General features: G+C 33.8%; 2 protein-coding genes across 3 annotated transcripts in view; both read right to left on the bottom strand.

Annotated features, from left to right (window-relative positions):
* The window catches only part of LOC144564056 (small ribosomal subunit protein uS7), a 76574-nt gene that overhangs the window by 15103 nt on the left and 49101 nt on the right, over positions 1-12370 (bottom strand). The window lies entirely within an intron of this gene.
* LOC144564302 (uncharacterized) lies at positions 3434-9377 on the bottom strand. Of its 2 annotated transcripts, none has more exons than XM_078313900.1 (8): positions 8383-9377; positions 7698-7789; positions 6435-7144; positions 6047-6117; positions 5177-5266; positions 4558-4743; positions 3815-3899; positions 3434-3683 (listed from the first exon to the last, which is right to left on the bottom strand). In XM_078313900.1, exons 1-7 carry the CDS (start codon positions 8770-8772, stop codon positions 3864-3866), a joined length of 1575 nt encoding a protein of 524 aa, XP_078170026.1. In that variant the 5' UTR covers positions 8773-9377; the 3' UTR covers positions 3434-3683; positions 3815-3863. The 2 variants fall into 2 exon arrangements, with proteins under 2 accessions (XP_078170026.1, XP_078170025.1); XM_078313899.1 differs by having other exon boundaries at positions 3819-3899; positions 8383-9376.

Here is a 12370-nt window from a genome sequence, read left to right on the forward strand (position 1 = left end):
TTTGGCAACTTGAGACCATCTAGGTTCAACAGTTAGAATGAGTTTCTACAAGAACATACTCTTCCTCTCCTTTGGTTCCTATTCGGTTTTGTAATCTCATTTTCCCTTTCATTGACAAATTAATGATTCACTTTCATCACATATTAATCCCTTAATATGCAAACCTTTACTATTACCTTTGGTTTTCATTCAAGAGAAATAGATGGACTGAAGAGGAAGAACTGATACTAACAAAATACATTCTGGTGTAAATTTTCCAAATTACTCTCCGACAACATGACAGACATAGCAACCAAGAACCACTGGATTTCTTATTGATGCATGGAAGATTTTCTTGGGAAAAAGCACACACTAATGTACAAATTGAACTAATAATTCATGGAGAAGTTGACTACAAGATAGAGTTTTCTATTAGCAACACCACATTCTTCTTAGATGAATATGAAATTAGAGCTTTGTATTTGTATTTCGCGAGTCAAGGAAGAAACTCAGTTTATTGCTTGACTCATAAAACATGAAAGCTCTTTCTATAATCATCTTTGAGCATTATTTATCCAGCATTGCTACACAGTTCTATCATGCAGCATGTTCTCATAGTGCACATCATACTTTTCATCTATTGATCAAGGACATCTTCCATATTTTGTGTTTCAATGATTCTTAATATGTGTCTCTGTCAAGCCTACGAGTATATTGAATTAAACATAGGACAACCGGATGAAATAAAGGAAACAAGGTATCACTGTAATATTTATCTGATTGACATAATCACTGTATTACCTTTAATTAATGACCAGATATAGAAATTTCCAAACCTGTCCACGTAGGAGCCCTCGTTGTTGAAAAAAAAAACATGTACTTCAGCGCAATTATATTTTAAGATTTAGATGAACCTGCAAATTTAAGCTTTTTGAATTTCATTACATATATAGTATTGTCAAAAATGTTAAAATGTTTAAGTCGGCATTATATCGACTTCATATCTATAAGATATGTTTCGTAAACATTGATTGCGGTACATCTTCTGTAATGAAATATGCTACAATTCTAATAGTTAAAAAAAAACATATTTGTATATACATATCTTTAAGAAAAATGTGAAATTTGGTCAAAAGGACATAAGGACCTATTTGTAAAACGAACATATTTTTATTTTCAAAGTTCAAACAGTCGATCCGAACCGTTCATCTTGTTCTCCATATTAATATGTGCTTGGAGACCAAATTTTACATTTTTCTGAATTTTTTTACTATTTATTAAGATGGGTACAAAAAATATCAAATTCAGACCATTGAATTTTGTACCCTTCTTAATAAATAGTAAAAAAATTCAGAAAAATGTGAAATTTGGTCTCCAATCACATATTAATATGGAGAACAAGTTGAACGGTTCGGATCGAGTGTTTGAACTTTGAAAATAAAAATATGTTAATTTTACAAATAGGTCCTTTTGTCCATAGAAGCCTTTGCCTATCTTTAATATTTTAATTGATCCAAAACAGAGACATGCCAAAAGAGAGCTAAATTTGCAGTTCTGTAAAAACAATAGTTGGGCTAAGTGAGTGTATATAAACCCACAAACTTGAAATCATCGACGTACATGCTCTAATTAAGTCAGAAGATTGTTTTCAAATATCATGAATTACAATATATTTTATTGAGATTAAAATAAATGTCTGTTTTTAAAAGGCATGCATGTTTGACATCCTTAATAACTTTTTAACTTTTCTTAAGAAAAACCATTACTTGCAAATAGAATTACTGTTACAAGAACAACTGTTTCTGAATATTTTTTTTGTCCCTTTTTAGATTTTGATCACTTTTATTTTCCAAAAACATCTGTATACTCTACTTATGAGGTAAAACTATAATCTGTGCATTTTAGTCCGTTCTTATTTAATGTTTCTTTTTCTTGTTTCCTCAGCACAGGACCTTTCTGATCAAAGTATTACCCCAGACGGGGGCAATCGATACTTCCCTTTTTTCTATCAATATAAAAGAAAAATAAATAGAAGAAATATAAATTTGAATTCACTAAAATATAAGTGTTACCTTTCAGGGGGGTTTGAGAGTGAAGAGCTCTATGGAAACAATGTAAAAATACATTGAAGGGATCATGGATGAATATCAATTGGAAAAAGAAAGAGGAGGAAGAGATCACGGTCTTGTTTGATGAATATGGAAGTGTTTATATAGAGAGAGGATTAGGGTTAAATGTATGCCTGGAGCATAAATAAGTACGAGACAGAATGCACGCACAAGATGTAATGGATAATTGTCTTCATAGAAGACTATATAGTTGTGACCCGCTACACGATATATTACACCAGAAAGACCATTTAAGTACCAGTTTTTATGGGAATTTGTTTGTTCCTTTTAGTGCCATTTTGAATACCGTCTCTATTCATTGTATTTGTACCAAATATTTCTGTAATTATTGACCCTCTTTAATTCCGTGTTTGGTCTGTAACTGCCTGTAACTCAAATGAAAAATAAAATCAGTGTGCGGTCAAGATGGAGTTACGGTTTGGAAGGTTCATATATTTCAAATGTGAGATAGTGTGTTCCATATTGATTTACCATGTAATACTGACCGGGTATACACCATATATTACAATACAAATACCAAAAGAGTTTCAGTTACTTGCTCTCTTTTTATTCTCTTGTTGTAGATTTGAATAGTGGTTTTATGTATTGCTCCAGTGTATATTTTGCAAATGATGCGTATATATCACAAGTTTGAGATAAGGTGAACCAAATTAGTGTAGTGGGTCATTACATTGAGAAAACAGTGACCTGCTACTACTAACTAGGTACATTCCGTTACAGAAACAACAGATGTTTCAGTTTTGTCTGATCCTATTTCTAGCTATTTTCCATCGTAAATTTGAATATTATCTTCATCCATAGTTACGGTATTTGCAATTATGTGCATCAGAAGTACTGTGAGATATGTTGAAACATAAATTTGAAGAAGTTTCTAGAGAACATGTATATTAATTTGACCCTTTCGATTAATGGCCATCTAATAAGCACACACACACACAAATAAATAAATAAAAATCAATAACAGTGCGTTGCTACACAAAAAAGAAAAGAAAAGAAAAAAGTTGTATTGATGATCCTATATGCTTCAACATAATTTACTATATATCGGATGGTTTAAAATAGCACAAAATTTGTATTGATGATCCTAATCAGTAGAATATGATGAATCACTCAACTTGTATAATATTTATTATTTAATAGGTGTATGTTTTCTACATGCCCACGAACGTCCCAAAATGTGTTTAAAAAGTTTAACATTATTTTGGGGATTAATTTTTGAGAATATTGTCTACAAACCAAACCGGGAATACACCTCATAGACAAAGCAAACCCATATTTCTCACCCTCGATGTAATTTACCAAATTGAAAACAGAACAAAAAATAATAAAACAACAACCAAGAGCCAATATGAACTTTGCACAGTTGACTAACTACAAATGCCACAGAATTCCCATCTAAACGACACTAGTAAATTACCTAATCTTTTTTTTTGTGCACCTTGTAGTCTATTTCATACAAGCTGGGGTACATTTTTACAAGGAATATACACTAATCTACAAAATCTAACAAACAACAAAAACAAAAATTAAAGTATGTGTAACCTTCTGACAAGTTGGAACTTTCATCTCAATAACCTGAACATAGAAAAAATATTTAATTTATTTAGTATATTCCAAGTAGTAAATTCCTGTTGGAGCTATGACCATTATATTTGTTACTAGTCTCTATAATCATTAAGAGTATCGCCAGAAAACACAACTCTTACTTACCTTTTAAAGAAAAGCACCAAAAAAAGATATCTCGGAAAACACGGTCTATGAATTTATCGAAATTTCAATCTCTCCATTATCCTGGAAAATGCAAGGAAAAAAGAAAAAAACTCCTATTAGAACTCAAACACAGTGAAATTCTGCTTGTTTCCAAGTTAATGAGAAATCTTATCTCTATGCCCATTAAAATGATGTATGTCCAATATACAGCACTTAATAATATCTATGCAGAGTCCTATCACGGGAATTGATCACGTGATATTTCCGTCAGGTACTTTAAAACCCTGATTGATTAACCCCCATGATAGAACTTTGCAACATAATGAAATATCCTACATGCTCTTTATTTCTCCACTATTCTGAACAACGTCACTCACTTTTTTTATGTTGTGGAATTTATAGGAACAAATAATATAATTCTATCAATGGGTTGCCAAAAAGTTTTCATAGATAATAGATAAAAAGGAAATACATATAGTGTTATGAATCAAGTATATATGATGCTTGGTTCAGGTATAGATCAACCTATTTTCTCACAAATGTTTGGTCTCAACTGTGAGCCCAAACACCAAACTAATTTTCTTTAGCATGAAACATCATAATAATTTGCTCATAGTTCCCCAAGAATTTACAGTCTGTGGCAGCATTTAACAAAAAATAAAACAAGAAAAAGGTAACGAAACTCGTGCTTTTACAGATCAAAGCATGACATGGCCCTACAGTAAAATTAATAATTTACCGTTTCATTAGGAGGTTTACTGCTTTTGTCATCATTTTCAGGAGTTCTTCTACTGCCTGTTCCCTTTCTGCGAAGAGCACCAAATCCATGAATAGATTCTAGCACTGATTTCTTTGGTAATTTTCCACTCTTGTCAGTCGGGTCCAGGTTACACGGGCCCCAAGTGTACATCACAAACTTTCTCACCTTCAAAAGATAATAATAATCTAAGAAAACAATCGATGTAGGAGATTCAGTACAAGGTAATTACCACTGACACTTTCCCCAAAAGCTGTCAACTAGTTCCAAATATTAGCCCTCAAATTAATTCAAACTCTAATTGGCTCCAGTTTTATCTCATATATCAATGAAGGTGGGGACTTGCACACCATTTCAACATGGAATTGCATCAATTTAGCGCCAAAAAAGCCTTGGTTGTCAAATCAAACAGTGGAAATGCAAAGTTATTGAAACCAGTTACACTAGATTCCGTCTACCAGTAACATACCAGCTTAAGAAAGTCAGCCCTAATTTCAGGGAAGCATTGTTCTTACATGGGCAATATTCTGACACTAGAGGGGCATTTGCAGCAAGAAAAAAAAACTCAGGGGCATATATGCAAATTTCAGAGAGTACAAACCTTGTCCCAATTTTTTTGAGCACGTCTCCGATATAGAATAGTTCGCATCACAATATCCTCGTTGCGCAATTTTGGTATTCTGGTCTCACACTGGTACAAAATACACATAATTTTAGGTTTGCGACAAGTATTACGTGGGAAGAGAGTTCAGTGGTTCCAGGGTAGGCATAGGTGCCTACCCTGGATTGAGAAAAGAAGGAAACAATTTTGGTTTTTCACTATAATCATTTAAAAAAAAGAAGAAAAAGATTGTTGTAGTAAGAATTTAATGAAAAATTATGTCCCGCCATTATGAACATTAGAGATTTTTATATGAACAAAATACAGCAAGACTGACAAAATCATTTAAATTTTAATTTGCCCACTCTAAAAACATTACCGACTCCACCACTCTAAACCATAACTCAGCTAATAGGTGGTGAGTAACAGTTGTGCGCTTTGACATAGTTATTTGTGATTTGGAACTGAAAAATATGTTGAAAGTTTTTTGGAGATTCAAGCTGATTATATCCTGTATTTGTAGTGGAATTTGTTTTGCTACATTTCAGTTGCATATGTACTAGCTCAAATTATCAAGTAAATAGGAGCTCATAGGGTAAGGGGCAAAATTGGGAAATAATGGGGCTCACTTTTGTTTATTATAAAAGCCAATGGTTCCTACGGACTACCAACCAAAAAGAAAAAAAAAAAAGCCAATGGTTGAACGGTTAATTAGGGAATATGCCAGAACAGGCACAGGTTATTTGCACCTATGAGTAGTAAAGAGTTAACTTTTAGTGTATACTGCTAACATTGGTTACTTGGTGTAATTTGCAAGAAAAAAAAACCCAAATACAGAAATTAAGTAATTATTTAAGGAAAGGAACTTACTTGAGTTAGCAAGTACAAAAAGATAACCATGCAAATTGCATATAGGCCCCCAATATTGGCCAGTATACTCACTGCATGTCCACACGACTTTACGTTAGAACTTAATATTCAGGTGGTAAAAACAATAAATGACACCTAACAGAATCGGCCTTCATATATGACTAAATCAGCCAAAATTAAGCCTCAGTTACCAGGAAGCCTCAATTAAGATGGTAGGGGCTGTCTTGGTTTGATACCAACTCATTCTTCCATTTCATGATTATGTTCTTTTATGTATTTAGTTCAGTTGTCCTTCAGGAATCGGACTCCAGTTAGAACCTCTCAACAAGTTATCATCATTTTATGTACTGTCAGAACATGAATGTAAAAAAATAAATTAAAATCTTACCAGGTCCCAGCACGCTTTCTTTGTTGATCTGCACTATATAATCTGACTGGTAGCTGATAAACAATGTTGTATTTACCAATCCATCCCTGCTATTTTGAAGCGATGCTTTCAGACCACCTACATCTGTAAAGTAGGATCCTGGTACAAAATCATTAAACAACGGCTGTAATAGTTTCAAACCCTTCGAATTGAGATACTCCTCAGGAAACAGCTGTATCTTCAAGACATTCGTCTCAGCTCCTCTAAATGTCTTCATACCTTTCGTGCTGGTATCCATTACCCCATCTGAGTTCACTGTACCACTCACATAAGTCACATGTTTTTTTTCATAATGGTCCCGGGAAGTAAGGTTGAACTCAAAGCCAACAGCAGTCGTTGGTAGATTCGGTAAATCCACAAACTGCCAGGAGATAAAATGATTCCTCCTTGGAATTTTACAGCTGTTGCATCTCAGAGAGACTGTGGGGCCAGTGGAGGTGTTGTGGCAGGTATACTTGATGAAGGTTGACAAGGGGACGGTACGGAAATCAATAAATCCAGGCATACCAGTAATCAGCGAAGTGGGCATAACTAGGTTGGCACAGGACATACTTGAGATAGTGGTGATGTTGAATTCAAGGTCATTGATGAATGAAAGGAGGTCTGGGGTGTTGGCCGGTTTCACTCGGTGTACCTCTATAGTGCGCTTAGTGAACACCTGGTACAGCAACCTGTCATACATTAACATATTATAAAAAAAAAGCCAACTAGGACCACTTGTCAGTAACATCTTTAACATCATAATAGGGTCAGAGCCAGGAAATGGCATAGAGGGAGGCAAAAGTCTAGGATGAGGCATAATTTTACAAATAATTTCAACTATAAGCATATTATGCCAATTTTTCTTGAAGCAATCATATAAATACAAGACATATTTTTGAAATTTTTTTGGCCAGGGGGAGGTATTGACTAAACTTGGCTCCCCCACTGCAATATAAGATGAGAGAGCGCCGATTTTGTTTCGAGGGAGGGTACCTAAACTAGCCAATTCATAAAGTTAGCCTGGCACTGACAGTGACTTGTTCTGCGCGGGTTCATATTACACAATGGTGTTTTCTTCAGGAAAAGATACACGGGGGTTTTAACCCACAAAACCAGCAGACAAAATAAAAACAAGACAAAAAATACTCTTGCATAATGCAAGGCAATTTTTGAAAGGATCATAAGCAATAGAAAGGCATTAGGTAAAGATATAAGTTGTTTTAAACATAATTGAATACTTACGCAGTTAATAAACCAACAAAAAGAATCCAGCTCGCAACAGAAAATGTTCCCCCTAGTTCTGTTTTTCTTCTCACAACGGCCTTCTGCTCATCCTACACTATCTCAAATTGGAATAATAAATAAATAAGAAGAGAGGTAAATAAGCAAATGACAACTTAAAATGAAAAGTCAAAAGGACTGCAAGTCTGCAAGGCAAACGTTAATTTTTTATTTGCCCAAGGATTACCATACTGGGACTCTGGGAGAATACAGTTCACAACTCTAATGTAGACCCAATCTTTGGAAAATTATTTAAAAAATCATCAGGAACCAATGTCTAAACGAAAACTAATGTGATATTTTTCATCTAATTAATATTCGTGAAACAATTCATTAATAGTCGCAAAACCTTAAAGTTTTTTGGTAAATTATCTGTTCTAATATATAAAGTAATAAATGCAGCATACATACTAAGCAAAAAAACTAATATTTTAACCCAAAAGTCTGATATCATCTAACCAATCAGGTAAATTCCAAATTTTCAACCAGAATGGTTTACTTAAATGTTTAGTACTTTATCTCAGCTGGCCTCTCAGTAGTCTCATTAAATTCAATTTAAGCAATAAAAGAAAAAACCCATAAAATTTAACCAAAGGGAATCTATAACCAAATGGTAGGTACCAGAATTTTAAATTTCACAACTTACCGTCCAATGACTGGTATCAAACAAGAAATCAAACTGGCGAATCCCCCACCTGACCTTAAACACCTTGCTTTTCCCACTTTCATCAATCTTCTTTATTCTCAGAGCAAAACAAAAAATTAACCACGCAATTAATACAACCAGTGTGGTCTCCAGTAAGACAGCCTGAGACTGTGTAAGTCGCCGTATACTACTATCAATCGAGAAGAACGTTGTTAGAAAAAATTCTTGTGGGCCTGGACTCATCGCCGACCCCACCGACCAGCTGCCGGGTCCGAATTGAGTACAATTAGTGGTAGTCTGATTGGGGAAATAAAAACCTGGATTGCATGCACATAGAGAGGTGTTGTAAGAGAAAGAATTAGGAGGGCAGGGTGAGGTGGTGTTGCTCATGGTGTAGAGAGAGGAACTAAAACGAGGGAGAATTTTACTTGGTTGATTTAGCTTGGATTACAGAAACGATTAAATAGCTGAGAAAAGAAGGCACCATGAAAATGGATCATATGAGGGTGTATGTGCAAAATGTAGCTACTTGAGCTGTTAAGTTAACTTTCTATGCAAAACATTTGGTAACCCAGAGCTAGAAGAAAGGTAAGGCCTTTGGGTAACTCATGGTGAAAGCAAAGAGGAAGGATTACCTAATAGGCTATGCTGCGCTTACTAATTCAAATAAGCAAGGAAAGAGAAAGATCGATCTTCTGACTTGATTTGGGGGCTAAAAAGGTATTAAACAAGGGAAAGGAGCTTTTAGCTAAAAGTGGAAAAGGAGGGGTCTTTAGACGAAAGAAGTACTTTTGGATATAAAGCAAAATATGCTCCGCTAGGGCAGCTTCATTTTATATCGTTGATTCAGGGTGGAATTGAAAAGGAGAGAATTTCCAGTTCGAGTAGAATGGAAAAGAGAAGAAGCAACGAGAGAAAGAGGGAATGTGTCGGAACTGGGAAGGTTGTCTGAGTCTGAGTCTGAGACTGTGAGGTGGCTTGTGGCTGGCATTATACCTTCCTTTCGAACTAAGAGAAAGAGAGACAGCACGGCTCAATGGTTTGAATCTCTGTGGCATAGAAAGAGCTTCAAATGGTGTGGCGAGTCACTATTGATTTTGAGTTTTTGACTACATGATTGAAAAGGATAGAAGCTAAGAGGTGACTTATCGTACTAGAAGTTTCTTCTAATAAAGATCATAAAAGTTAATTTGTGACAAAGGAATGTAGTTGGCTTGGCAGGGAGCTGATATATCAATATTATATACTTTATTTATCAATCAACATTTGATGGGTCCACCATTTCAATTGAGTTTGGCTAGTATGATATTGATGTCATAATTTGATGGTCCATTATTTCAATTGAGTATGATATTGGTGTCACATGATATCAACTTCAAAATTTATCGGATAGATTTAAAATGATAAATTCAAATCGTTCAAACCGATTTACTATATAAGTGATGCGTTTACATGCTAATTTTATGTATTTTCGAGTTATTTTAGTATCAAATCAAGTAGTCAAAAATGTTAAAAAAATGAATGCATTAAAATTAACTTAAAAATTCTCACATTTGACCACTTGACTTGATACTAAATAAACTCGAAAAATTATAAATTTTGCATGTAAACGCACAACTGATGAAGTAGATCGGTTTGAACGGTTTAGATTCTTCATTTGAAGTAGATTCAATGAGTTTTAGAGTTAGTATTATATATATTGAAATGACACGATGTCATACTATCAATATTTCTTTAGAACTATTGGACCACGTCTAATAATTTATGTTTCATGAAAGTTATTAGTTTAAGATTTCTTATGGATGATTATATTCTCTTTCCTTAATTATTACGATGAAAGAACTTATATTTTTCATGCTTTTTGTTCTTATTTAAGAGAATTTGTATTTATTCATGAGTTTGGCTAATATAACATCAGTGTCATTTTAGCCTATATAACACCAACTCTAAAACCTATCAAATCGACTTCAAACAGTGAATCCAAACCGTTCAAACCAATCTACTTCATTAGTTGTGCGTTTAGATGCAAAATTTATAACTTTTCAAATTTATTTAGCATTAAGTCAAGCGGTCAAATGTGTGAGTTTTTAGGTTAATTTTAATACATTCCTTTTGTAATATTTTTATCACTTGATTTGATACTAAAATAACTCGAAAATATAAAAAAAATTGTATGTAAACGCATCACTCATAATGTAAATCGGTTTGGATTAGTCGTTCGAAGTCGGTTTGATAGGTTTTAGAGTTGGTATTATATAGGCTAAAATGACACTGATGTTATATTAGTCAAATTCTTTATTCATACGGTCAATCTTGTTATTTTTATTATTTTTTTATTATATAGATTCTAAGAGTTTTAAAAAAATATATATTTTTGTCCAAAATTTATTTGAATGTAATTTCTTTTTAGATATATCATGGTTAAAATTTAATTATAACGAAATATATATTATTATTTTTTTCTGAACGAAGCCTAAGAAACAATTTTAGTTTTGATAATAAGCATAAAAAATGATAACCATAATTTGCAAAGATTTCACCATTGATTTGACATAGTTTGTGCAAAAAATCTGAATCGTTGCTGCTACAAACTGAATCATTGAGATTATAAAGTCAATCCCAATTATTATCAACCAAGGAAACGCATATTATAGCGTTATGCATACAAATACTATCAGCAGAAACAAAACAGAACATTCTGTTCTGTTAGATTTAATTATTAATGTTAGACAGCGGAAGTTGAACAACAATTTGACTACAAATTTAAACTGAATTCGTAGAGCTATAAAATAACAAAATAACTATTCTTCACACTAATTTTAGAAATAGTTAACATGGGAACAATCGCCAACTTCAACAATCATAGAATAATTAATAAATAATTATACTACCAAAATGCTGTTAAGTCTAGATATTAATTAATTCATTAAAAATTCAGAACTTTGAACATATATCATCTAGCTAGAGAGAACAGAAAGTAACAAAATATACTCTGCCTGGTCTATTTTCCGAAAAATCAGTATTTTTTTTTCTTCTCTGAATCTAAAAAAAATTATAGCAACTAAAAGCTTATCATGTCTAGCTTCTATATAGACTTTAAGATCATCAAAATAATAGTTCGGATGAAAAAAATAAAGCAACAACCCTACTGGCGGAGGGAAGAGGTGCAAGCTATGCTACCCTGATACTCCTGAATGGCTCTCGTACCCGTGTCCGACACGTATCCAACACCGACACCGACACCAACACCGACACGCCTCCGATACGGCCAAGATACGTATCAGATACGCCAGCTGGCGTATCTAATGACGTGGCGTATCCTTAACACACCGATACCGTCGCCGACACGCATTGAAACAAACAAATACGGCTGCTATCAGCGCGAATACGGGGAGGATACGCCTCAAGGCGCTTCTGATTTGTCCTGTGAACCGCGTGTGGGGATACCAAACCTGCACCCTTTAGGCCTTTACCACTGCAATAGACCAGCTTTGTTGTTATTAAGTATTAGCTTATCTATATAACTTATATTGAATACTTATTCAGGATTTTTAATATTTATTTTATATAATGCAAGTGTTGAATTAATAATATAATTAAAATAATATATAATAGGCGTATCATATCCAGAATTTTTGAAATTTGTCATATCGCCGTATCCGTATCGTATCCGATACGATACCCATATCCATATCCATTCAACATAGGATGCAAGGGAGTAAAAATTTTAGTTAAGAGAGCAGTTTTGGCTTCGTACAACACACAAATCCTATGCAATGCTATTTCGATTTCATAGGCCGTGCTCTCCATGAAGCTAAAACTACTCTGTTAAAATCTTAACCACCGGGAGCCAATGCGGATTTAAATCAGACAGTGCAGATCTTAACTCAAAATTTGAGTTAACTCAGAGGATACTAATTCCAATCGGCCGGGATCTCGAATTTTTTATTTTGAGTAAAGGTTAGAGGTGAAGTCACCCAACTATTTA

The sequence above is a fragment of the Carex rostrata genome, chromosome 13, assembly GCF_964058835.1.
Source record: "Carex rostrata chromosome 13, lpCarRost1.2, whole genome shotgun sequence".
Taxonomy (NCBI): Eukaryota; Viridiplantae; Streptophyta; class Magnoliopsida; order Poales; family Cyperaceae; genus Carex; species Carex rostrata.

Excerpts from the sequence above, each read along its gene's own strand:
- LOC144564302 (XM_078313900.1), bottom strand. The coding sequence starts at position 8,772 with ATGAGCAACACCACCTCACCCTGCCCTCCTAATTCTTTCTCTTACAAC. Across the intron at positions 7,790-8,382 it reads TTGATACCAGTCATTGGACG|GATGAGCAGAAGGCCGTTGT; the intron begins GTAAGTTGTGAA and ends GAGATAGTGTAG. Across the intron at positions 3,900-4,557 it reads GTAAACCTCCTAATGAAACG|GATAATGGAGAGATTGAAAT; the intron begins GTAAATTATTAA and ends TGCATTTTCCAG.